This window comes from Triturus cristatus, chromosome 1_2, assembly GCF_964204655.1.
Source record: "Triturus cristatus chromosome 1_2, aTriCri1.1, whole genome shotgun sequence".
Classification (NCBI taxonomy): Eukaryota; Metazoa; Chordata; class Amphibia; order Caudata; family Salamandridae; genus Triturus; species Triturus cristatus.
In genome coordinates, this window is record NC_140580.1 from 1,101,353,919 (window position 1) to 1,101,380,367 (window position 26,449).

A 26,449-nucleotide genomic window follows, 5' to 3' on the forward strand; every position below is an offset into this window, starting at 1 on the left:
GCTACTTAGCCTTGACCGGAAGTGATGTATCCACTGTGTCAACGACTTTAGAGGCAGTAAAGAAGATCGATGGAGGAGGGAGCCAATGGTAAGTAGCAGACAGGAATAAAGTGGTTCTGTTGAATACATGAGGTCTTGCAGACAGCGCATGCATGCTGATGCTCGATCTAAAGATGACCACTTTTCTGAAAAGCACTGGACTAAAGGGGGACTAAACGTACTGATAAAAGGTATAAAATTGATTGTGCTCAGATGGGGCACACATCGCTTTGCTTCAGCTCGCTCACTGTATTCTGAGCCTGGGACAATTATACTCAGATCTAATCAGTGCTTCGTTATATATAGGAGAGACCTGGTGCAACAATTTAAAACGTATGGCCAAAGGCAGGAACCATATGCATGAGAAGAAACTGGGAGCCTTTCCTCCTGTATCCCCGTAAGTCGAGTCAGACACATGGTAAGGGATAGTGATGTATCATGGATCCATGTGTCCTAGGGTAGGCTAGAAAAATAAGCTACTTTGGGTAGTAACATATTGCAATACTCATGGTACAGTTGTGCCAAGTGCACCTGCTGCACCACTGATAGCTGTGCCCATCGGAAGAGCAACAGGGCAACTCTGTACACCATGAGTTGTTTCAGAACTACTTAATACTGAGAATCCACCAACAGTATTTCATCTAACAAACTGTCCCTGTGTTGAAGGAAATTGCAATGGTGGACCACATACAATTGCTGGGAATAACCACTAACTATAAAAGAAGTTCCTAAACTGTTCGGCCACAAGGAAACTAAGATGATAAGTACGAGTGCTATCTAGCCTTCCCTTGTTGTAAGAGAGAGCAAATTATTGACACTGCCTCTCTCTATGTTGCTTTACCATTCACAACCTCCCTCTGTCACCTCCTTTCTCAATACTTAATTTCTCACATTCCTCTTTTAGATTTACCTGTTCCCAATCACTTTCCTTCCCTTTTTCCCCATGGACGGCTAAACAGGCCAGTCTCCTGATCGGAGATCAGGCGTTCAACAATGGAAACCCGTCAGCCCTTTCGAGCAGTAATTAAAGGCAAGGATTACATTGTCCTGTTGATGATCCCATAACCGTCGTTGGGGATGGAAACGTCGTCGACAACTACATCTGGACTCCGTACCTTTACTCATGATTTATGTGGAGCATAAGAGGTTTTTTCTACTGTGACTACTGTAACTTATGTATCGCCAAAAGTCACTTTGCAGCTATATGCCTGAGGTCAGGAAATCTGTTTATTTCCAGAACCCGTCACTTCCTGCTCACTGCATGACACTATATGTTGGTTCATGTTTATTTAAAGTGTAAATAAATACAATACCTTCCATTTGGACAGTAACATACCCAACTCTGATTGTAGTTTTGTGGTTATGATTGCATATTTTCTTGATAGGGACCACTGTCTCTAATAACATACTGCTACCCTTGCTCCCTTCTGGCTTACAGGGTTCACTTGTCCTTTGTTCACACACTCAGCTAGGACACAAGCAGGGGGACGCCGTCTGTCCTCAAAAACCACCTACTGGTGGTATCTCTGCAGGGGTGGCCAATGTGGCCTTAGGTGTAGGTAGTCCCCAGGGGCAGGTCGTACACCATGTCACAATCTCCCTTAGCTGGGAGGTGGACTCAGAGGGTGAGTTGGTGTTCCCCAGAGTGTGGGAGTCCTCCCATCCACCAGGTGGACGTGAATGGGGTCCCAATTACTGCTCTGAGGGGCACTGGGGCTAGCTGTACCATGGTAGTGGAAAAATTAGTTTTCCCTTTTTCTGTCTTATGGCCCTGGTATCCATAGAGTAGGGGTGGGCCGGTGACCCAGAGGAGGTTACAACTTAGTCCCCAGATGCCCACTGACTGCATTGTGGGGAATGAATTGCCCCAGCGTCAGGAGAAATAGAACGGGCGGTTGCCAAAGGCGCCCTGACAGGTACGTTTTCTGGGGGTACCACTCAAGCAGAGGGTACAGGATCCCAAATGGAGGAGCAGCGTGAGGAAGTGTCCATCCCTGTCTCCTGTTCAGCCTCAGGGTGCGGACACTAGGCTGGGTGACCAGTCTCAGGATACCGTCACTGAACTGGTCCATTCTGGAGTGGAAGAAGGGGGCAAGGCACCTGGGGCTGCTGCACCCACTCTGAAAAACCAGAGTACAGAGACCCCTGTAAGGCCCGGGGCCTGGGTGTTGACACTGACAGCTGTCAGTGGCCTCTGTTGGTTGTGTCCTTGTGGCACTTGACAAGACTGGCGATACTGAGGTAGCCTACGGCATGGCTCCAGTACATTTTGACACAAATCCTTGTTTCAGTTTCCTGGTACTTATGCCAAGAGTGGGTAAGGTGCTAATTGTGAGGTACTGTCCTGGTTTGAATCTTTTGGTTCACGTTAATTGCTCCAGATTAAAATAGTGGTTTGTAACATCAAATCCCACCACAGGAAATACAGTGTTGCATTGACAGGGAGCCATATGGTCACCCACCCTGTATAAAATTAAATTAAATTAAAACACAGCAAGGCTAAACTTACTTGAGGTAGCGGTCTTCTTGGATATTTATCGGTGTTGAGTCATCTCGTGGTATCCATCGCCCCAGAAGAGGCTGGGAGTCCTCTGGGGCCATTTTTCTCCGCTAAACAAACCTTGCAAGGCTAGATGCACACTGGCTTTAAACAACTGATGCGGAGTCCTGAAGCTTAAGGGTAAAGGCCACTCTGTGGCAGATGCCACCAAGCGCTGGCAGCAGAGTGGGGGCAACACCGCTCCGCTGCCAAAAAAGTTGTATATGAATTCCCCTAGCCAAAAACAGAGCCCAGTAGGCTAGTGGTCAGCTGACTACATACTCAGCTGACCATGTCTACGGTTAATGTTGTCTCTTGCAAGCTTGATAGCCATCTTGGAAGGGTGAACTTCAATAATCAACGCGGGAGGGAAAACAAAGTTACTTATTTAGAGGAAAGCGTTATATCATAAACCTATGTCTGACGACAGAAAATATACAGAGAACGTATTAATCTAGAATCTCTTCACTTTCTTCTAAAAAATAAATAATATAAATGGAAAACATGCTAACTCTCTCAAAATTGAACTAGTGTTTCACACATACACACACGTTCTCTCTCTCTCTATCTCTCTCTCTCTCTCTCATAAATACACTTTGACACTAAAAACACTCCATAGTAATATGACCGCTCTTTTAGTAACCGGCTTTTCAGCGGCCAAACACCAGGGTTCTGACAGAGCGACTGATCGTCGATATTGCCGAACTGACGCTTCTCATTGCGCTGACTGTAAAGACGATTGCTGAACACATCGATCCCTCACCCGCTCCGGGCAGGGACGAGGAGCGCCGAGAAATCGTACGCGGCTCGCTCAATCGATCCCCGAGAAGCTGCTCGGCAACTACCCTTGGAGTGAGGAGTGCGCCCCTGGCAGGTACGGGGGTGCCCCGGGAGGGTATAGTCATGACAGGCGAAATGATGGAGGGAGAGACAGCGCCTCTTACCCCAGCGGAACAGGCTAGCTAACTCAGAGTCCTAAGTATGGGCCCTTGTGTGGCCGGAGGGTCTCTTGGGTAGGGAGAGGCCTGTGATACAACGAAGCTCTCACTGTCCAATCCCCTGTATGTGGCCTTTTCCTGGTTGTTTCTTATCACCTTCTACCGTCCCGTCCCGTGCTGGGCTGTTGCTGCCCTCTCTCTTGCCCACGTTGGCCTTCTGCCCCACGTCAGCCTCCAATCTGCTGTCACCTGTCAGAGTTGCATGGCGTACTGCATCTCTCCTGATATTTGGCTGCTGTTGACTCAGCTACAATATCCTACGCTTGGAGTTTAAACATACTTAGGGTATACCTCTTACGAAAACTTTGGACCACTTTATTTTGTACCGTTTCAGAAAAGTGTAACGAATTTAAAACTTGCATTTGTTTTAGTTAGGAACTTCTTGGGCAAGACAGTTGGCCGGTGATCCAAACTGCCCATGATTGCTTTTGCTAAATGACGCGTGATAATCAGCAGAAAGGATAGTGACATGCTTTTACATTTTGCATCCTTTTTTACGCCGGATACCAACTGTTGTTGGAGCATTATAAAATACATATGATACCAATACATGTATGTATTTCTAAATACCACCTGTTTTAAATGACGTATCGATGTGTGTTCTTCCAAAATACAATTCCCGTCTATATAGAAAATGCATTTTTCCCCTTTTTACCTTAATTCTCGGGAATATTCCGTTTTTCGCAGTGCTGGGCGTGGGAAAAATGTCTCTGGGATTTCCTAAATTCAAACAAATTAAATCATTAAGACAACGTATCTAACTAAGCCTTGTTCCATTTGTTATCTTTATATTCGCATATGTAATGTTTCCACTTCCTGGTTTTAGGTTTGGATTTTAACAAAGTTTTTTGCCAGTATATGTCAAAAATATTGATCAGTGACAGTTTTACGCCTTGTTCAATCTATTATCGTTATATATTTAAATGTAATGCTACCTCTTCCTGGTTTTAGGTGTACCATTAATGGCTCTTTATGCCAGCTACATGGTTTAGTGAGCTAATCACTTCCACTGACATTTTCCTTTTTCAGCAGACCACTAATTTTGAATCCTAGCAATGCCAATTTAGCCTTGCAACTTTCTGAGATTAGTATATTTAGTAACATTCAATTAGGGAATGCCACTCTACAGTGTATAGAAAAGGAGGATGTGTGATAAGGATTTAGATATAGAATATTATCATTTTTATTATTATTGGCAGTGATCTCTCACCGTTCAAGCCTAAATTTATTAGGCTGTATTTAGTGGCCTCAGACTCAAGGGCAACCATCAGATTTTAAAGGCTTTTTTTTTATATAAGCGAATCAAAAGCACTGGTGCAACATGCCTTACCTTTGTGCATCTGTTGTAACAAGCAGCATTAAAAAGGCTTGTTCCACTGATGTAGCATAAACTGTTATTTCTTTCATATATATTTCTGTGCAGCATATACTTTGACCAGTTCACGGCTATAACGATACTTTTACTGGTCTCTCTAAGGTTAAAGTGAGATTCTTTTGTGGGTGAGCTTTTTCTCGTTCGGGGGAGTGTGTGAAACATAGCAAGTGTAGAGAGATGATCTATGTGCATGAAAAAGTATGGACTGGTAAGATGTGACCGATATGGTGTTAGCTAACTCTTTTTTTTTTTTCTCTGTGCAAGAGAAGAAAGGAGCTGCTGTTTCCTGTTACTGTGTTTTGTTACTATACTCCTTGGGACTCTTGTTGGCTTGCCTTGTATCCTCTTATGGCTTAATTTGCCCAGTAGATTTGAGTCCTAAAGTGGGAGGTGGAGTACCAATAGGGATGCCTAAAGAAATGGGGACAGGGCTATGCTCTCCACACTATTAACTTCAAACTTCCATGGTTCAATAAAGCTATTATTTCTGAACAGATATCTGAATATGCTGACAACTGCCTGCTTGCTCTTCCAGTCTACTAGAATTATACCTGCTATATGGCCTCTGCTTCTCAACTTAAGCATTGTTAAACACCAGGTGCTAGTTGGGACCTTCAGGATGACTCGCTCATTACTAAGATGCAAGTGATCTTGAGTGTTCTCAAGTGATCTGTTCCCCCTTCTGATGATTTTATGTTGTTAACACTTAGTTTGTTCTATTTCTTTAAGGTTCACTTTTGAAAATGTTACCCTCCTAAAAACAAGGGGGATAGAAGAGCTGCCTAGCCAAGTGATTACTGCTTGCCTACAGGATCGGGTTTTCGGTTTAATGAAAAGTACTTTCAGAAGTTTCTGTCATGAGTTTCGGGCATGTGCAAAGAATGTGAGTTAAAGTTTCTTGCTTGTATTTACACAGTAGACATTCTTGGTTTTGCGACCGGACTTTCCAAGTTTGAATAGGATCTTTTGTTTCCCACAGGCCAAAATGGAATTGCATAAACTGGTGTTTTGTAGACGAGGAGAAATGAGCTAAAAGATACTCCCGGGGCAGCTATTTATTTATATGAATTGATCACGGTCCAGAGAGAATTCTTGTCTGTTGGATGAGACAAATATTTGGCTGTAGCCTTTATTGCTTGAAAAAAAGCAAATTTCTCAATACTCGCACTCCAGACTTCTTGTGCACCTAGTTCCTCGATAGCCTGGTTTAGATGGAATCGCCAGGAACCTTTTTTATTGCTCTGTTTTTACTCCCAATTTCCTGCCAGCACAAATTATTGATGGACCCTCTTTTAGATGTGCGCCGTCTCCAGCATAATTTGATGTATGCGCTTTTACATTGAAATGTTTCCAAACTCTAGGCGAACTTGGGCTCGGGAGGCTGATTTTGGGATGTTAAACACAGATTTGTATACTTTCGTTTGGATCTTGTTTAGGGTGGCTGCTTCGCGACCTCGTGACATTTCCGTGCCATACGTCACTGTTGGCAATAACTGGGCACACATGACGGTTAGCAGATGGCAGAATGACGGGCAGCTCTGTTTCTTTTTTAGTAGTTTAAAGCCATTGGTTAACGATTGAGCTTTTGCCACCATAGCTACTAAATGCTGTTTAACATTCATTTGATGTTCCACGTTAACTCCCAGGTATTTATATGTGTCGGCTTCCTTGGCTTTTTTCCCTTCCAAGAACCAAGAGTATAACTTGTGTTTAGAGTCCACCCCTTTTGTCTTTTTCAAGTTTAGTTATAGCCCTTGTTTATCCATGTAACATTTTAAGGCCTTCATGCTGCGTTGTAGTCCTATTGGCGTTTGGCTTGGTAGAGCAAGGTCGTCTGTATATTGAAGACATCCTATTTCCTTTTAAGCCAAGGTTGACGGGTGACAATTGTAACAGTTTCTTACGCCCACCATCAGTTAAACGCACAGTAAGGTGTCATTGGCATCGACCAACATAGGGTTGTGCAACTGCCTAATGTGGGTTGGTTGCACCATTTGTTGTCATTTTGTGTTAGTATGTATTTATAAAGTGCTCCTTCTCCTAATAAGTCTCATGGGGCTAAGTTAAGGAACTGCCAATTTGACTAATTACTTGAAGAACAGGGTATTGAGCTTCTTCCTGAAGTAGGTATGCAAGGTAATGCATTAAGTGCTTAGAGGGAGTTACACATTTTAGTAGCGAATATAGAGAAAACATTACCACCAAATGATTTGTTAAAATCTAGAACCTGTAGAAGATGCTGGTGAGAAGAGCAGAAGCAACGGGAACGGCGGTGGTGGTTATAGGCAAAAGCCTTGCCCTAAGCTGTGTAGGTATTTGTGATAGGATAGGATAGGATTTGAAATAAACTCTCTTCTCGATAGGGAAATCATGTAGCTAAGTTAACATTGGTATACTTTAGCAAAGTAAGGAGATGAGATAGTAGAACTAGCAACTTGATTTTGAATTGATTGGTGATATTTTAGTGGTGTTTTAATTATTCCCATGCAGGGTGTGTAGCAGCAGTTGAGCCCGGATCCAGTCAGAGCTGAGATTGCTTCAAAGGTCTGTCGTGTATGACAGGATAGGATTCAGCTTAAAAGATGCAGGCCAGGCTAACTGACAAGCACTGGGCCTCCATCGATCTAAATATATTCTTAGACCTATGTTTTAAAACTCCTACTAGGAGGAGGGGAGGGTCCACATAAACAGGACCAGAACTGAGACTATCAGACAGAGGGGTTTCTGCCTACAATCGGAACCTCCCATCCAGAATTTTCACATGCTCCATGTGCGATTCAGAGGTAACTTGAAACTTTTGTTGTTAAAGTTTTATTTCCTGTTCAGCATATTCAAATCGACGCAAGACTGTTCGGAGCAGCCAGGACAGGTCTAGACATTTGTAAGAGATTTACCTTTTGCCAAGTGCCAGTTTCGTCCATGTTAGCTCCCATATAAACAGTGTCTCAAATTGACTAATATTGGTAGCTTATAGGAGTGTTTGGATTTAAATTTTAACTTTGACCCTTTTTGGTTACTTGTCATTGTAGATAAATGTTTGTTCTTTTAATGAATATTGATTTGGACGTTTACATGTATTGGTGTTTGAGCTGTTGTCTCACAAGTCGCAAAAGAATATCTGCCTTCTTTAGAGTTTGGTGGTCAATGCCGAACTTTTCTTTGATGAAATTTCTGCTGCAGACTTGGACTTTGCATTGTGTGTATGAATTTCTGTATCAGATTTCCTAATTCGCTCTTAAAATGTGCAGTAAAGCAGGAAACGTTATGCGTCCCTTTTTGTGTGCATTGTTATTGCAATTTCATGCTCATTGTACAATTGAGTGCTTAGCCCCAGCCCACCTTTACCACTTTGACAACCTTAAAATGCAGCCACAAGTCTAAAGCTAATTGCTACTATCTTCTGGTGAACCAAGATAAATGTGTTGCTGTCCTCTGTGGGGCCCCTTTATGGGGAGTTGTAGGGGGTTTTGGTTTATTAGTGTTTGGTCACTGTGCCCCCTCAGGTGGCGAGACCCAACCCTTAATATCTGTATCCAAAGAAGAGTGATCCTCCTTTTTGATTTGAGGTATCATCAAACTGATAAAAATGCCCCTACCCACTTAGACTTTAATTGTAAATGAAATAATAATCCGTGTCATCCAGTAAAATGGCCAAGAACACAATCAAGACCTACACATACATGTGAATATTAGTGTTTTATGTTGCTTGTAAAAATACAACAGCCAACTTTGCTGACATTTAGCCGTTACTGTATTTTATTTACCTAAATGGTAAATTATAGTTAGTGTCCTGGCATGGCTTCATGTGGCTCGCTTCTTCATTTTATATTTGCTACTCGTAAGTTACTTTCTCTTTAGTTCACCTCAGGGCCAGCCTGATTTTTAATCTTTATGAAATACGACATGGACTTTCCTGTCATAAAAACCAAGAGATTATTCCTCTACGCACAGCAGAATAGATGCAAGAAATTGCTTTTTTCTTAACAATACTTAATGAATCATAAAATAAATTGCATTTCAAAAAGTTTCAGAGAATTACTGTTGATGCATTTTTAAAGTTGTCACACTAAAGAAGAAGGCCGTTTCTTACATTTCTGCTGCTATTTGTAGAGGGATCACTCCTCTGCACCATGCTAAAATTATTAAGCATGCAGAAAGTGATTTAATACAGGTTCACACGTGGTCTGCATTTATTCAGGATCATAAGGGTAACATGGGGTGCTATCTCTTAGATAATCTGCATGATAGTCATAGTGTTGTCCTCAAGAATGGACGAGGCAATATGTTCCTAAAAACAAGATTCAGAACAGCATTTCAAAATACAATTGAAAGTAAGAATGGTCTCAAAAAGTGGGTATGAGATCAAAAATGTAGAAACATTGAAGGTTTATTAAAATATTCTATAAGTACAATACAGAATGAATGAAATAGCATTTCAATAAAGCAGTCATAAAATCTCTCCTAGTTTTAAACAAATGCATCAGTAAGAAAAATCTGAAAAGTAGTTTGTCACAAATGTGCAACAACTCAATAGAGAATCAGGCAGCATCCCTAGTTGAGACCCAAAGGTGTCTTGCTCGCTCCCAAATTTGAGGGTTTATGTAGACAATTTCACCATAGAACATGATAGTGAACTGTGATATGAGCGTAACTATCATTATATTTGCAAATCACACTTTAGCATTTTAAAACATTATATAGCCCTACCATCCTAACACTGCATTTTTGGCCGTTTCCCTTATATAACAGTCAAAAATATAAACATTTATAAGCATATTTATTCTTTTCTGATGCTTCCAGATTCACATAGTGCTGTTCTGAACCTTAGCAACATGATCACTATTATGTCATTAATATTTATTCAGTTCACATGTTCCACTGGTGTGCCTCCCTAGCAATGCAGGCTCTGCATAATTCTTGAAGGCTCTGAGATTGTACTACGAGGACTTGATCTTTTGCCTTTATTGTTAATGGTATTGTATGCATTGCAGGTGTGTTTGTGAGTGTGTAGCATGCATTTAGTGCATATACATTTGAAGAATTTGGCCTTCGATGAGGCAGTTGTTGTGGCTAATGGAATTTAAAGGAAACATGCCAGTTTGAAGGTACTTTCTTGGACAGTTTTTTTGATTGTGGGTGTTAGGGTAAATGTCCCCAGTTTTGCCAAAGCATGAAAGTTTTCGTGCAGTGTGATGGATTGTAGGAGTTGGATTAGTACCTGGGCTGCCACAGTGGTTGTGGCACAGTGCAAGGAATCATGCCAAAACTTGGTGCATGTACGATGGTTGTGACCCATAGTGAAACACACAGATACATTTATACATCTGTTCTTAATAAAAGGGACCTTTGCTCATGAGATCTTCCGTTACTACCAATACTCATCGATACAAACTTGGAGAAAGTTTGTAGATCCCTCTACATGAATTTTGATTTTCCCCCTTCTGACCAAATGTCATCCAGTTGTATAGGAAATAACTAGTTACTTAAACAATATAGAAGTCTCTTGAATGAATGCTAACAGAATGTGAGCAGTAAGAACCTTGGTAAGTATTTTAAAACCAGTTCTTCAATCAATCAATCAATCAGTACATTTATAGAGCGTGCTACTCACCCGTGAGGGTCTCAAGGCACTGGAGGGAGGGGGGTGTCGCTACTGCTCGAATAGCCAGGTCTTGAGGTGTCTCCTGAAGGTGAGATGGTCCTGGGTCAGTTGTAGGTGTGTGGGGAGGGAGTTCCATGTTTTGGCTGCCAGGTAGGAGAATGATCTTCCTCCGGTGGTGGTTCTGCGGATACGTGGGATGGTGGCGAGGGCGAGGCTGGCGGAGCGGAGCTGGCGGGTGGGGGTGTAGAACGAGAGGCGGCTGTTGAGGTATTCGGGGCCCTTGTCGTGGAGCGCTTTGAGTGCGTGGGTGAGGAGCCTGAACGTGATCCTCTTGCTGACTGGGAGCCAGTGTAGGTTTCTTAGGTGGGCGGATATGTGGCTGTGGCGGGGTGTCAAGAATTCCTGTCATACGAGGGGAGGAAAACGGTAACCAGCGAAAACGGACTACATCTCCCAGGATGCTTAGCGGTTGAGAGGTTATGTAAACAGGAGAGCTGTTACATAACTCAAGGGAAACACGCCCTTATGTAAACAGGAGAGCTGTTACATAACTCAAGGGAAACACGCCCTTATGTAAACAGGAGAGCTGTTACATAACTCAAGGGAAACACGCCCTTATGTAAACAGGAGAGCTGTTACATAACTCAAGGGAAACACGCCTTTATGTAAACAGGAGAGCTGTTACATAACTCAAGGAAAACACGCCCTATAAAGGGAGGAACCAGGAGGTACAAGGCTGTCGGATATTGTGTTTACACCGACGTACCTGCTTCGTGAAGAGCAGTGTTCCGGAGTGGTGCTCCAGTAAGGCAAGAACGGAGGTAGGTCGAGTCGTTACTCCCTGGGCCGTGTCTTGCCCCATCGTCACCTGTGAAGGACCCGGAAGCTCTACCGGTCAACCATTGAGCTTCGCTTTTTGACTCGGCTGAGTCCAAGCGCAGTGGCGCTTTTGCTGGTTGGAGTCGTAACTCCCAGCCCGACCAGAGACACAGGGACTGCCAGCTGTAACGCACACCAGGAGGTGTTTGCCGCGTTACAGACTCGGAAGTCCACAGGATCGATCGAGCGGCTGCTCTCGGTTCAGTCTTCTTGCTTGTGATTGGGGTATCGGTGACGCATCACCAGGAGGTGACTCCGCGTCCCGGTGCAGTCTGAGGAAGAGGTTGAGCGGCTGCTCCCTTCAGGTAGATACCCCGGCTGGGTGTTTCCCTGACTCCTCGTTTCTCCCCAACACTCTTCGTGCCCCTCACAGCCTACCGATTGGCATTGTCGGCCATTTCATTTCTGCCCTCTGTTGGCATACGCCGGGATCGGCGTATATGCAGAGGACGGTTAGGACCATCCGTGCTGTGGGCTGGTAACGTACTTAGCCTGGAGGATTCCAGTGACTATAACTTTTGTTTGTTCTTTGTATTTTATTTGCCTTCATTAAAAGAACTAACCCTTCACAAGTGGTTGCGTCCTCATTGTCGTGTCTGTTAAACGATCCTGAGACGTTCAGGGCGTTACAAAATATCCGACCTTAATAACACTAACTGTCTCCCGGTCGATAACAGACATGGCAACACTTGATGATGTGCTGGCTGCTTTAGCGGCCATGCAAGTTGAAGTGGCTGCCTCTAGGCAAGAAACAGCCGATGTAAAAGCCAGACTGGATGCTATCCAATTGGACCCGCTCACGCCCAGCACCTCCCTCACGAACCAGACCCCTGCGGTAGTAGTGGAAATGCCGGTAGCCATCCCCTTGGCAACACCAGAGAGGTACAGTGGGGATCCTAACACAGTGCAGGTATTCCTCACACAAGTGGCGCTACATTTATCGTGCAAACCAAAGGCGTTCCCCACGAGTCAGGCTCGTGTGGCTTTCCTTATATCCTATTTGGCTGGAAACGCGGCACAATGGGCCGTACCTCTGGTGAGCAGGGACGACCCCCTCTTATGTGATTGGGGTGATTTTCGCGAGGAATTCCTGAAGGTATTCGACAGAAGGGCTGACTCGTACACGGCGGACCGTGAAATGCTTGAGTTGAGACAGGGATCCAACGACCTGGTGCAGTATCTCAACGCGTTCCGAAGGCTGGTTGCGGAAACCAAGTGGCCTGTTGCTAAACAGACGGCGCTCTTCCATCAAGGGCTGTGCTGTGGTAAATAAAATCTTCTTTACCGGACTGAATTTCATACGGGATCTTAAAATAAAGTAAAATAGCTCAAAATAACAAGAGGCAGAATCCGTGGTATAAGAGTTTCTAAATGGGCTTTATTCCATTCAAAATGGCCGACTCGAGTCGCGGCCTTCAGGTTCCGTCACCGCGAGGGTTCAGGAAGTGAAGTACAATACTTTATTGACAGACATGCATTTTTATAATAAGTACATTACAATGAAACGAATGTAGAAGGCGTAACATTTGATAAGAAAAGTGACATGACAGGTACGTAATCGAAACTAGGCGTAATAAGGAATAAAAGAAACATGATTGGTTAGGATTATCAGACATAGGTGGATCTATAAGATAATACTTGGCATAGATGCGCGCGCAGCAGCATGACGTGTAATTGACGTGCAACTAGGGGGTGAAGGGACTTGACATTTAGCTCTACATGTGGAGACGAGAAGTCTGAGGGGTCAAGTCAACCTAATCCCAAATCATATCTAACATCCTATGTTTAAAGAACTATGTTATCCACAAGGAAGGACTCTCGGACAGAATCTAGTCTATACTGACTGTGTGCGTGCACAAACGCCTAAGTGTCTATATGAGAAGCGAGAGGCAGAAAGCTTTCCATGGCAGCAGGGCTATGAATCACTTGCAGGAGGACGGAAAGGCTGAGTCCTTTGCTTGTGAGCTAAAGGAAATGTTTACCTAAATCACTAGACAGGAATGCATCGGCTGAAGAGCAAAATAGATAATTCGAAGGTGAAATACAGCTTCTTGGCAGGCAGGCGAAAACTGGCCGAGGCAGGCACCGTTAGCTGCACAGGGAGTAGGACAAAGTTCATGGGTACAGATGCGAGCTCAAGCTGAAGCTGTCAGAGACAGAGAGCAGGGAAAGGCTTTGAGGACAGAATCGGGCCTACTTGCCTGAACTGTAAAAATGGAGTAACTTAGCCATATAAAGTCGGTGGCCTTTCATGCTTAGGAATCGAATATCCAGCCCATTGATGGCGGATCTGACAGAGAACATGTCGACGGTAGACACACATATGTTTGCGTCTTCGAAACTGGAACTGGAGGGAACATACATGTACTTGTAACATGCATATAGAACCGTTGGGGTCCAAGATAGGGGACATAACTGATCAGGAAAATCCACATTTCCACATTCCCTCCTTGTCCCCTACTTGCCCTTTAAGAGATATCAATCTTCATCATTCCATCGATTTGCTCATGGAGCATCATTTCTTCTTCCTTCTTCTTCCGGTGTTTTGAACGAGAACTGTGATATGGAATGCATGATGTGGCACACAGACCACAAATCGCTGGTCCACATTGCAGGCATAAACAACAACTGAAGAGCATAAGAAGGCCAATACCTAGGAAGGATAGAACTCTCCATCCCCAGGCCGATATCACACTCCAAAACCACCCGGACCACGTCCAAGTGCCTGGATTCTCGTGTATCTGGCTTACAATCTTATGAAGGCGTGTTATAGCTTTATATACAGATGGCGAATTTTCTGGTATGAATATGCAGCAGCTGGATCCGATGACCCTGCAAGCTCCGCCCCTATCGGCCAGGATGACGTCAAGGACAAGACGATTCTGGAGAACAACAATTCTCATCACTGATTGTTCCTCTGTCAGATTGCCTAGGGCGGCTATAGTCTCGTTTACTACAGCTTCAAGAGTCTTGGTGAGTCTGCGTATCAGCTTACTATTTGATATTGTACCTATATAGGGAAAGATACCTTTATTGAAATCTACATACTTGTCCCATGCCGTCTCAGTATAATCGACAACTGGGAGATCTCTTCGCTCTCTATTGTGTACTAAATGAACATTTCGATAATAATCAGGGGGAGCTAGGAAAACAGGTGGCAAAAGGAATGCTATGTAACAGTTACCATCCCAATCTAGAGGCAGACGCATATATGCAGTCTGACCACATATAAAGTAAGAATGGCGAGAAGCTCTAAATGAAGATTTACCTTGATCACTATATTCTACTGTAGTAACGCATTGGCTATGGCCCATGTGTATGGAACCAACTTTTCTTACACATAATTCACCCTTAGCTGGAAATACTGACATAGTGGGCAGAATTAGTTCAACTTCGGATTTGACATTCAAAATCATAAGATTAGGCGTAAAATTACCTAATTTATACACTTCATTTTCTAAATCAGTTCCTGTTCTACTGGGGTGACCCTCCTTATTAGGGTGACAGACTTTGAATAAAACTAGATTCAGATTTCCCCATATCCAATGTTGTTGATAAACTGCTGTGTCTGGGTCTATGGAATTTAATAAACTAAACCATGCTCCACAGGAGCCATTGTGTGTGAACGGATGTGGAAAGAAAGGCAGAACTCCTTTGTTATTCTGATAGGGAGGGAGTCGGCCACACACCCAACAATTGGTGGCATTACTAGTCTGATGGGAATGATGTAACATACTAATGAAGGTGTTGGTGCGCAGCGCAAGTCTATAGGACAACTCATGTGGGGGTAATTCACTAAAAGAATGTTCATCAGTTATATTGAAAGCACGTTTAGAAACAGGATAATACATATGCAACAATATACTTGCAGTAACTATTAAAAAACTCAAGAAAAACAAAATTAATAAAGTCACAATACAGTGGCTACGCAGTAATTTACAATAAGCATGTCGTTTCATTATGATTCTGGACTCTACATCATTCAGACCTAAGGGATACATGTCGGGACAGATTCAACCGCTTCACCTTGGAGAGGACTTAAACAATCAAATCGTCCGACAGTTTGGATCTGGACCTGAGTTTCTGCTTATAGAGTTCGGTGCTACTGGCTTCAGCCAAAGGTAGCTTTGAGTCAATGGGGGAAGACACACGGGGAGTACTGTTTGTGTCAGGAGGAAGTCCATGAAATTTCTTTATATGGCTGGAATGCACCCAGCCCTTTCTCCCTTCGATCTTCACAGCTGTTCTGGTCGTCAGCAGGACCAACTTAGGAAGCCTCCACCTTGGCTCCAGTTGGGTTTTCCGATCGAAATTCCTGACGAGAACATAATCGCCGGGAATTACGTCATGAGGTTTCACCTCGGTGTTGTCGGGAAAAGCTGCGACTACCTGTGAACGACAAGATTGTAGTGCAGACATCAAGGAAGCCAGGTAATCTGTCAGCATATTACAGTCAACATCAGTTATTTTACGGGGTATAGGCGTCCCCCACATATTCGGTGGTCTACCAAAGATCACCTCATAAGGGGATAGCCCTGTTCGAGAGTGTGCTACCATCCTCATGTAAAATAGCGCAACTGGTAAGGCTACTATCCAGTCCACACCTTTTTCCTGACATATTTTAGACAGTCTGATTTTTAAAAGTTGATTATGTCGTTCCACGAGACCTGCTGCCTCGGGGTGTCGGACACAGTGGAATTTCCACTGATATCCCAACAAAAGTGAGACATGTTTCATTAATTCGGATGCGAAAGGCTGGCCGTTATCTGAATATACAACACGTGGTAAACCGTACCGTGGGAAGAATTCTCGAACTAGCTGCTTGGCAGTAGTCGGGGCAGTGTAATCTGATACGGGATACGCCTCTGTCCAACGGGAGAGAGCGCAGACAACTACGAGAACATATTTGAATCCTCGACAACGTTCCATCTGAATATAATCCATCTGGAGGACTTCAAAAGGATGGTCAGGAGGCTGAAATCCACCCTGCTCTACGGGAACACTCTTTCCTGGATTAAACTGACAACATATCATACAGGTACGAACTTTTTGTTTAGCTGCTGCTCGTAAATGTTTGTTGAACCAAATGTGCTGAATGCTGTCTAGCATAGCCTTCTCTCCTAAATGTGCTGGACTGTGAACTGTAGCTATAATGGCTTGAACCATGGAATCAGGGAGAAACCATACAGATTTCTCCTTCGTCATCCATCCTTGATCTGTCTGGATCCCTCCTAGTTCAGTCCACTTCTTTATTTCTTCTGCTGTGGCATGTGTCTGTATGTCAATTACGTCAAGTGCGGGATCCTTAATTGTCATACACTGTGTTGGTGTCTGAACTATTGGCTTTGTCATGTCTAATGTGCGATTCTGAGCAGTCTGTTTAGCTGTTCTGTCAGCTAAATCATTGCCTTGAGAAATGGTATCAGTAACCTTCGTGTGTGCTTTACATTTCATAATCGATATAGCAGTGGGTAGATGTATTGCATCTAACAAAGCATGAATGAGGGGTCCGTGCTGAATGTGGGTACCATGGGAAGTTAAATAACCTCTCTCTCGCCACAGCACGCCGAAGTCGTGTACAACTCCGAATGCATAACGTGAGTCAGTGTATATATTAACTTTCTTATTTGTGGCTTGAATACAGGCTTGTGTTAGAGCAATAAGTTCTGCTGCTTGGGCTGACAAAGTATCTATACAATTTGTCTCAATAACTTCAGTGTCTGTTGTGACTGCATACGCGGCCACTAAATCTCCTGTACTTGTTCTCATGCACGATCCGTCTACATACAACGTCAGGTCTGGATCTAACAATGGAACGTCTGTCAAGTCTTGTCTAGGTTTCGTCTTTATTTCAATGATTTCAACACAATCATGAGCTAGTGGGTCTGTTCCAATTACAGGTAATAGTGTAGCAGGATTCAATGTATTACACCGTCGGATCTCTATGTGTGGTTGAAACAATGTCAGTTCATAACCGGTAAGTCTTGCTATGGTCAAGTGTTGTGTTTGTGTTCGGTTCACAAGAACCTCTACTGCATGTGGTACTTGTACTGTCAATGGGTGTCCTAATACTATGGCATCGCTTTGTCTGATTGCTAAAGCTGTCGCTGCCACTGATTTCAGGCATGCAGGCAAAGCCTGAGCTACGGGATCTAATGTACTGGAAAAATAAGCACATGGCTTGCGTGATCCTGCTTGATCCTGAGTGAGTACTGACAAGGCAGTACCTTCGCGTTCTGTAACAAAGAGTGTAAAATGTTTGCTATAACATGGTGTTGCTAAAACAGGTGCTTGACATAAAGCTTCCTTTAGGTTTTCAAAAGCTTGTGTATGCTCCTGAGTCCAAGGGAGAACAGTCGATGTGGCTGCCTCCTGTGTGGTTAACTGAATGAGTGGTTTTGCTAGAAATGCGTACTGAGGGATCCACTGCCTACAATATGAAGTGAGGCCTATGAAAGCCCGCACCTCCTTTTGTGTCTGGGGTATTGACATGTTAGCAATTAACTGGATGCGATCTGGTGTAAGCTGCCTTCCCTCCTTGGACAGCGAGTGACCAAGATAAATAACTCGCTGGACACAGAATTGCAGCTTAGAAGGAGACACCTTGTGCCCCTTGTCGGCTAGAAAATGTAAAACTGTCAGAGAAGCTTTTTCACATTCTGGCTCGCTTCTCGCGGTGATCAGCAGATCATCGACATATTGAAGCAGTGCTGTATTGACTGGCATGTGGATACTGTCAAGTTCTCGTTTCAGTGCTTGGCTGTAGATGCTGGGGCTTTCTGTGAATCCTTGGGGAGCGCGTGAGAATTTAAAGCTGCGCCCATTTAAACTGAATCCGAACAAATATTGGCTTTCCGGATCTATTGGGACGCTGAAAAAGGCATTCTTGAGATCAATTACAGTAAAGAATGTTGCTTCGGAATCAATTGCTGTCAACAATGATGATATATCAGGGACCACAGGGAATTGTGGTACAATGCACTTGTTTAGTTCACGCAAATCAATAACCAATCGGTACACTGGTGGGGCAGTAGGATCAGTTCGTTTAAGAATCGGAATTATCGGTGAATTACATACATTGGAGTCTGTTTCTACAACTACTCCCTGGGCAATCAGTTCATCAATGATTTTCAGCAAAGCCACTACAGCATCATGCGGTAACTTGTATTGTCGCATTCGTGGTAGTACCACTCCTGCTTTCAGTGTGACTCGATAGGGTGTAATGTTCATGCAGCCAACATCCGCAGGGCCTTGTGCCCATAGATGTACTGGTAAAGTCTGTAGTCGGGGATCCATGTCTCTAGACACATAGTGACCTTTAAAATCACGTAAAAACAACCTTACTCCTTCCGGAGAACAACATATTATGGCTCCTAGTGCTTTCAGAGTTTTAATTCCTAACAGATTTTCTGGGCATGATTTAGTAAGCAATAAATCTGTAGTTCGTGTCAAAGGTCCTATCGTAAGTGGTAGAGGCTGTGATACTTCATTAACAATAGGTTTTCCTGAAAAACCAAGGGAAACATTTTGAGAGCCTGAGAGGGGTGCCCCTGGAACTTCACTACGTTTTATAGTTGTTCGACTTGCCCCTGTATCGAGTAAGAATTTTCTATCCTGACCTAATAATTCACTATGTACATAAGGTCCTTCTTGATCTACAGGAATCTCGATAAGCGGTAAGTCAACTTCCCTCTCTAGGCTGGTTCATGCGTAACGCTGATACTCAGGGTATTCATACTGTGCAGTCTGATACATTTGTCGTGTCGTGGTTTGTGTGGCAGTAGCAGGCAACGGTGGTGCAGCTGGCACAAACTGTATGGGTTGCTGTGAGGCTGGCATGGACTGTTGCTGAACTGGCATGGACTGTCCATGCTGCATAGTTCCTTGTTCATTCTGATCTTGTCTAACTAATCGTGGTCTCTCCTTTGCAATACCTGTAGCTATATTACGTTTCAGGACTGGACAATCGTGTACATAATGGCCCAGTTGTTTACAGTAATTGCAGGTTCCTTTTACAGGAACTGCAGAATCACCAGAATGTGTCACACCCTTTTTGTGACCATCTGCTGGTACTGTCTGAGAAACTAGCATTTTCATTTTTGTATCCTTCATGCGTCTATGCTCGTGTTCTTGTTCATCCCTAATTCTATTGTGATGATACTGTAACATTTGTAGCATTTGCGACGGAGTGTTACTTTGCCAGGTACTCTCGAATTTCAATATTCTATTCTTTACTGGAGGCAATGCATTTTCCACTAATTTTGTCACAAATAAATGTGGATATGAGTCACTACTTGCTTTTATACCACTATTTATACCAAAACATTTTTCAAATCGAGCATAATAATCGCTTGTGTCTTCATCTTGCTTTTGTTTGCAGGCTGTGATTGCACCCCAATCTTCCTTTTTTGTAGTTAATAAACGTGGCAGTACCTGTACTAGTAAACCTGGTAACAGTTTAACTTTATCCCCGAGCCCTGAACCTGCAGTTCGGCCCCTTTCTTCCTCTGCTAATGCTGTCCAGTCTATCTTTTGGTCACCCACTTCCCACTCTTTTTCTTTCAGTTTTTCATAAATGCCAGCAGGCAAAAGCACCTTTAATATCGTCATAATATCAGGAAAGGTGTACTCTCCCATCAGTAACATGTCTTTAATTTCTCGGTGGAAACCCGCTGGGTCTTTGTCATGACTAGGTACTACTTTTTTCATTTCTAATAATTCCATTTTTGATATGGGTGTGTAAACAAATACACGGTGAAACTCATTGTCTTCGCCTTTTATTGGGTGCACTTCTCGTAGGGGATTTTGTCTATCCATATAGTACGGCGCTCTTTCTCTGCGGGGCAGCGAGAGAGGATCCGGACTTACAAAAAGGACATACTGCTTACGTGACACTAATATCTCTTTAATTAGCTTGTTACTAGAACCTCTCCATCTGTTCGTGAGTAGTTCCGTTAATATATCAGGTAAAGGACCAGGGTCAGCATGTTGGCTCTTATATAATATGAGGAGTTGCTGAATCATATATATTCCAGCTAAACGTTGTTCATCTGTACTGAGATTAAAAAACGTGTGTGCTACGGTCTCATCACCGTATTTTTCAGGACTGTCAATCCAGTGAACGGCTGATCTGGCTAATTCTTGCTCATCCATGGAATCGAGGAGGTGGTAACCTCTTCGTTCTCGTAGTATTTTATCTGCGGCTTGAAACAAATGTTCTGGAGACTTCAGATTCATTACAGGCGTCGGATACGTTCTGCTATTATTTGGGCATACTGAGTGTATGGGATCAGAAAAACATCTAGCATTATCACAGGATCCTCCTCTGCCTACATAGGCTATGGTCTCTGACTGTCTTGCGGAATTCCCTGATTCGGACACTTCATCTTGCTCAAACTCGTCTGTTCCCAATCTTTCTTCATGAATACGCTCTATTTCTTTACGGATTTTTCGGCACATGGCTATTATACAATTTTGCTTATCGTGTCTCCCTTCTGATATATTCTGACTCCATCTTGTAAGAATAAGCATTGCATTCGGGTCTACCCCCGGGCGGTCTTGATTTCTGATCACACAGTTTATGAGGAAACGTAACAGTTCCCCCTGTATCTCTACTTTCTGGAATTCCATAGCTCTGTTAATACATCCTGGATCTCGTCCTGTTTGAACAAAATGATATATGTTATCTAGATGCGTAGTCATTCCTGGTAACCTTGCTAAATACTCTGCGGCTCGCCTGATACGTAATGATGCCAGGACCATTTCGTCCTCTTTACCAACCACTGGGTCATATCTACAATTTACAAGGAGTTCCTTAAGCGTACGTTCACTTACGAATTTAGGTGTACGTGAATGCGCTGACTCTTGAAAAACAAGTTTATTTATTCTGGGTGGTGTAAAGGTACTGCTAGCACCTCCCGTGGCCCCATCTGGGGCGTCGGGTGTGAATGGATTCGTTGAACGTGACACAGCAACTATGGGTGTCGATACCCCTGTAGGATCGACTGCGGAGACAGATGCGGAAACAGATGTGCTTGCCGAAGCTTGTATCGGGACTTGCTGTTGCACGGGGACAGATACCTGATCCTGACGTTGAACCCCTCCGCCAGACGGTCTATGTGGTGTGGCGTTAGCATACTCGGGAGCTGCGTCGTCTAGATATGAGGAAAGAAAAACATCTTCTGCGGTTCTGGGATGCCCTTTTGGATGTACCTTAATTGGAAATAATGGGGGTGGCAAGTCTTTTGGCATCTCTGGAGCAGCCTTAGGTAGTCCTTCGGCTAGAAGGGGATACATACCATTCATAAGAGCATTTCTTTGTCTATTTACTTGTTCTGATTTCACTCGGATACCTTCCTTAATTAATAGATTTTCTTGAACTTTATTTGAACTTTCTTTACTCCTCTCTTCTTGCCTACGTGCTTTTTCTGTTCGTCTATGAGATTCCTTACGCCATAACTCAACAGCGTCTTTCTGTGATTGTCTGACCTTTCTTTTCCATAACTCTTCCTCCACTTTCATGATGCATTCTGCATCCCAGGTTCCCGCTACGGGCCACCTTTGACTTTCCGGCAATCCCTTGGTATAATCTACCCATAGATCAAGAAACAATATGGCATCTAAGCCATGCTTATGGTACATAAAATGCCCTGGAGTGTCCCTAGGAGGAATAGGAACTGCTTCTTCAAGCACCCCTTTTCTGGTAGTAATCTGTCTTAACTTCGAGAAGAGCGGCATATTGACAACTGATCTGATACTTACTCTTGAACTCACTTAATACGAAAAACACAATAATGAACAGTGAACAATGAACACTCATTCATACCACAATATTTGAACACTTTAAACATTAAACATTAAACATTTTAACAACGACCGACAATGATGACAGTCTGCCTAACTAATCACCACGCTGAATTCTTGACAATAACTGAATACTTCGGAATACTTGATATACTGCTAAACAGTACATATACACTGCTAAACAGTGCAGACCGGATTCGTGTACCCAAATCCGTCTTGACCGGCACAACCTATGTGCGCGTCAACACGCCTCCCCGGCGAGGGTACTCACCGAGTAGCTCCTTGAAACGAAAGGCCTCAGAGAATGGACAGGACTCGATGACTGCGGACAGCGGACCCTCTGGACATCGGGATTTCGAGAAACCTGGTGGGCCTCTGTATACCTCGGATCTTGCTCTCTCAGCTAGGCTCTGGTCGGGACACTTCGCACTTCTCACCGCCTCGTCTGGGTTGATCGCAGCCTCAGTCGCCCCCGCTTGACCGGAGGGAGCTTACAGGAAATCCTGCTGGTACGCGTTTATGGTCCGTCCAGCTGTGGCAGGAGACCGGGCCTGCAACGCACCGCCGGCGCGTGAGATGAGAAAGTGTCCCTATTCGGGCGCCATTATGTGGTAAATAAAATCTTCTTTACCGGACTGAATTTCATACGGGATCTTAAAATAAAGTAAAATAGCTCAAAATAACAAGAGGCAGAATCCGTGGTATAAGAGTTTCTAAATGGGCTTTATTCCATTCAAAATGGCCGACTCGAGTCGCGGCCTTCAGGTTCCGTCACCGCGAGGGTTCAGGAAGTGAAGTACAATACTTTATTGACAGACATGCATTTTTATAATAAGTACATTACAATGAAACGAATGTAGAAGGCGTAACATTTGATAAGAAAAGTGACATGACAGGTACGTAATCGAAACTAGGCGTAATAAGGAATAAAAGAAACATGATTGGTTAGGATTATCAGACATAGGTGGATCTATAAGATAATACTTGGCATAGATGCGCGCGCAGCAGCATGACGTGTAATTGACGTGCAACTAGGGGGTGAAGGGACTTGACATTTAGCTCTACATGTGGAGACGAGAAGTCTGAGGGGTCAAGTCAACCTAATCCCAAATCATATCTAACATCCTATGTTTAAAGAACTATGTTATCCACAAGGAAGGACTCTCGGACAGAATCTAGTCTATACTGACTGTGTGCGTGCACAAACGCCTAAGTGTCTATATGAGAAGCGAGAGGCAGAAAGCTTTCCATGGCAGCAGGGCTATGAATCACTTGCAGGAGGACGGAAAGGCTGAGTCCTTTGCTTGTGAGCTAAAGGAAATGTTTACCTAAATCACTAGACAGGAATGCATCGGCTGAAGAGCAAAATAGATAATTCGAAGGTGAAATACAGCTTCTTGGCAGGCAGGCGAAAACTGGCCGAGGCAGGCACCGTTAGCTGCACAGGGAGTAGGACAAAGTTCATGGGTACAGATGCGAGCTCAAGCTGAAGCTGTCAGAGACAGAGAGCAGGGAAAGGCTTTGAGGACAGAATCGGGCCTACTTGCCTGAACTGTAAAAATGGAGTAACTTAGCCATATAAAGTCGGTGGCCTTTCATGCTTAGGAATCGAATATCCAGCCCATTGATGGCGGATCTGACAGAGAACATGTCGACGGTAGACACACATATGTTTGCGTCTTCGAAACTGGAACTGGAGGGAACATACATGTACTTGTAACATGCATATAGAACCGTTGGGGTCCAAGATAGGGGACATAACTGATCAGGAAAATCCACATTTCCACAGTGCGATGAGCTCAAGGACGCCGTGGCTCATATTGACCCTCAACCCAAGACATGTGAGGGCCTTATCAACCTGGTATTACGGCTGGAACATAGGCTAAGTGAAAGAAAGGGGGATCATGGGAGAAAAGGAAAATCCCTTCCATCCTATGTGACGGTGGGAAGTCCTGAAACTTCCACCGCATCCAAGGGAGAACCCATGGACATCAGCGCAATACGAGCGAGCCTCACAGCCACGGAGAAAGAGTCACGCCGTAAACAAGGATTGTGCCTATATTGTGGCAAAAAAGGCCACTACGTACGTGAATGCCCTGCCAAACCGAAGATGTCACGTTATCGGGCCAACCGGTCTGTAACAGCCGTGGTGGACATACCGGCGGAAAACTAGAGGACTCCAAGACCAGAGAAGGGGCATCTCGGAGTCACTCATCCATCCCTTCACTTTCCAACTCGGTCACTAAGGGACAACGACACCTGTTTATCACGGTGCACGTGGGAGTGCATGACCAGTGGATACCCGTTGTGGCCATGGTGGATTCAGGGGCCACTGGCATGTTTATGGACCACAACGAGGCATGCAGGCTAGGGCTAGTGCTTCTTCCCAAAGCAGTACCCGAAGACGTCTATGCGGTAGACGGAAGGCGATTGGTGACGGGGCCCATCGGACAGCACACGGGGGTCCTTCCGATGAGATATGGGAGGAACCATTTGGAACAAATCGATTTTAACATCATCCGAGCGCCCCAATATGGCGTCATATTGGGATTGCCGTGGCTACAGAAACACAACCCCTTTGTGGATTGGCCAACACATCGCATCGAAATGACGTCACCGTATTGCATCCTGCATTGTGGAATAAGAACGGAATCCCTTGACGCAGATGAGAGCGGGAGTCAGACGGTGGCTACAGCGGCAGAAAAAGATGTGGCTCTCCCCCAGGCTTATCACAGTTTTGAGGATGTATTTGATGAGGTGAAGGCGGAAGTGCTACCACCACATAGACAGTTTGACTGCCAGATCGACCTGGTGCCAGGGGCCAGCGTTCCCAGCGGCAGGCTGTATGCCCTGACGGAGCCTGAAAACGTGCATCTCCGGGGGTACCTGGATAAACTCCTCAAGCTAGGATTCATCCGCCCGTCCAAGTCTCCGGCCGCCTCGCCACTCTTCTTCATCCCGAAGGCTAATGGGGAGCTGAGAGCCTGTGTGGACTTTAGGGCATTGAATGCGATAACCATAAAAAATCGGTACCCCTTGCCTCTCATCAGTGTACTTCTGGAACAGGTCAAGAAAGCTCGTATCTACACCAAGTTGGATTTGAAAGGGGCATACCATCTGGTGCGCATGAGGGACGGAGACGAGTGGAAGACCGCCTTTAAGACCAGGTTCGGCCTTTTTGAGTACCTCGTCATGCCGTTCGGTCTGTGCAACGCCCCGGCAGCCTTTCAGTACTTTTTGAATGAGGTATTCAGAGAGGAGTTGGATATCTACGTGGTCGTATATATCGACGACATCCTCATCTATTCGTCCAGTGTGGAGGAGCACGTACACCACGTCAAAGCTGTGCTCCAAAAGCTGAGGGAAAACATGCTGTTTTGTAAACTCAGCAAGTGTGACTTCCACGTCACATCCGTGGAATTCCTCGGAGTGATGCTGAGTCCAGAGGGACAGGAGATGGCAGAACGAAAGATCAAGGCGGTGAAAGAATGGCCGGTGCCCCAAAGCGTGAAGGACGTCCAAAGTTTCATTGGCTTCGCCAACTTTTACAGGCGGTTTATAGATGGATTTTCAGGAGTGGTGGCCCCAATCACACAGCTACTGAGGAAGTCCAAGGAGTTTGTCTGGTCCCCTGAAGCGAACAAAGCCTTTGAGGCCCTGAAAAGCGCCTTTGGTAAGGCGCCGGTGTTGGCTCACCCCGATCCGGATCTCCCCTACGTGGTGGAAGCGGACGCGTCGGATGTGGCGCTGGGGGCTATCTTGTCCCAACGCAACCACGACACAGGGGTGCTTCATCCCGTTGCGTACATGTCCCGCAAACTCAACGACGCCGAACGCAACTACCATATTGCGGAGAAGGAGCTTCTCGCAATCAAGGACGCCTTCACCGAATGGAGGCATTGGTTGATGGGGGCAAGACATGTGGTATCGGTGTACACGGACCATCGGAACCTACAGTTCATGACGGCCACTAGACACCTTTCTCCCAGGCAGCTGCGGTGGATGATCTTCTTTGCGGGGTTCAACTTCCGCATCACATATCGGCCGGGGACGGAAAACCGGAAGGCGGACGCCCTGTCCCGTCAATCTGCAGTTAAGGAACCATTGCCTGCAACCGAGCGTTCCATCATTTCCCCGAGGATGGTATTGGGGGTTATCCAACCGGATACTTTCCTGAGGGGAATAAAGAGAGGGATCAGGTCATTCGCATGGCG

The 26,449-nt window shown here is 44.7% G+C and overlaps 2 protein-coding genes across 4 annotated transcripts in view; one reads left to right on the forward strand and one right to left on the reverse strand.

Annotated features, from left to right (window-relative positions):
* The window catches only part of SLC2A8 (solute carrier family 2 member 8), a 100,878-nt gene extending 98,002 nt beyond the window's left edge, over nt 1-2,876 (reverse strand). The window contains exon 1 of the mRNA XM_085613712.1: nt 2,549-2,876. Coding sequence (XP_085469838.1) covers nt 2,549-2,640 — 92 coding nt within the window. The 5' untranslated portion in view covers nt 2,641-2,876. The remainder of the gene's footprint in view (nt 1-2,548) is intronic.
* Nucleotides 2,877-3,303: 427 nt separating this feature from the next.
* FBXW2 (F-box and WD repeat domain containing 2) overlaps nt 3,304-26,449 on the forward strand; it is a 137,597-nt gene continuing 114,451 nt past the window's right edge. Inside the window, exon 1 of one of the 3 annotated variants that reach the window (XM_085613713.1) lies at nt 3,304-3,452. The gene's annotated coding sequence lies outside the window, so the exon portion shown is untranslated. The other 2 variants (XM_085613715.1, XM_085613714.1) reach the window with 2 other exon arrangements.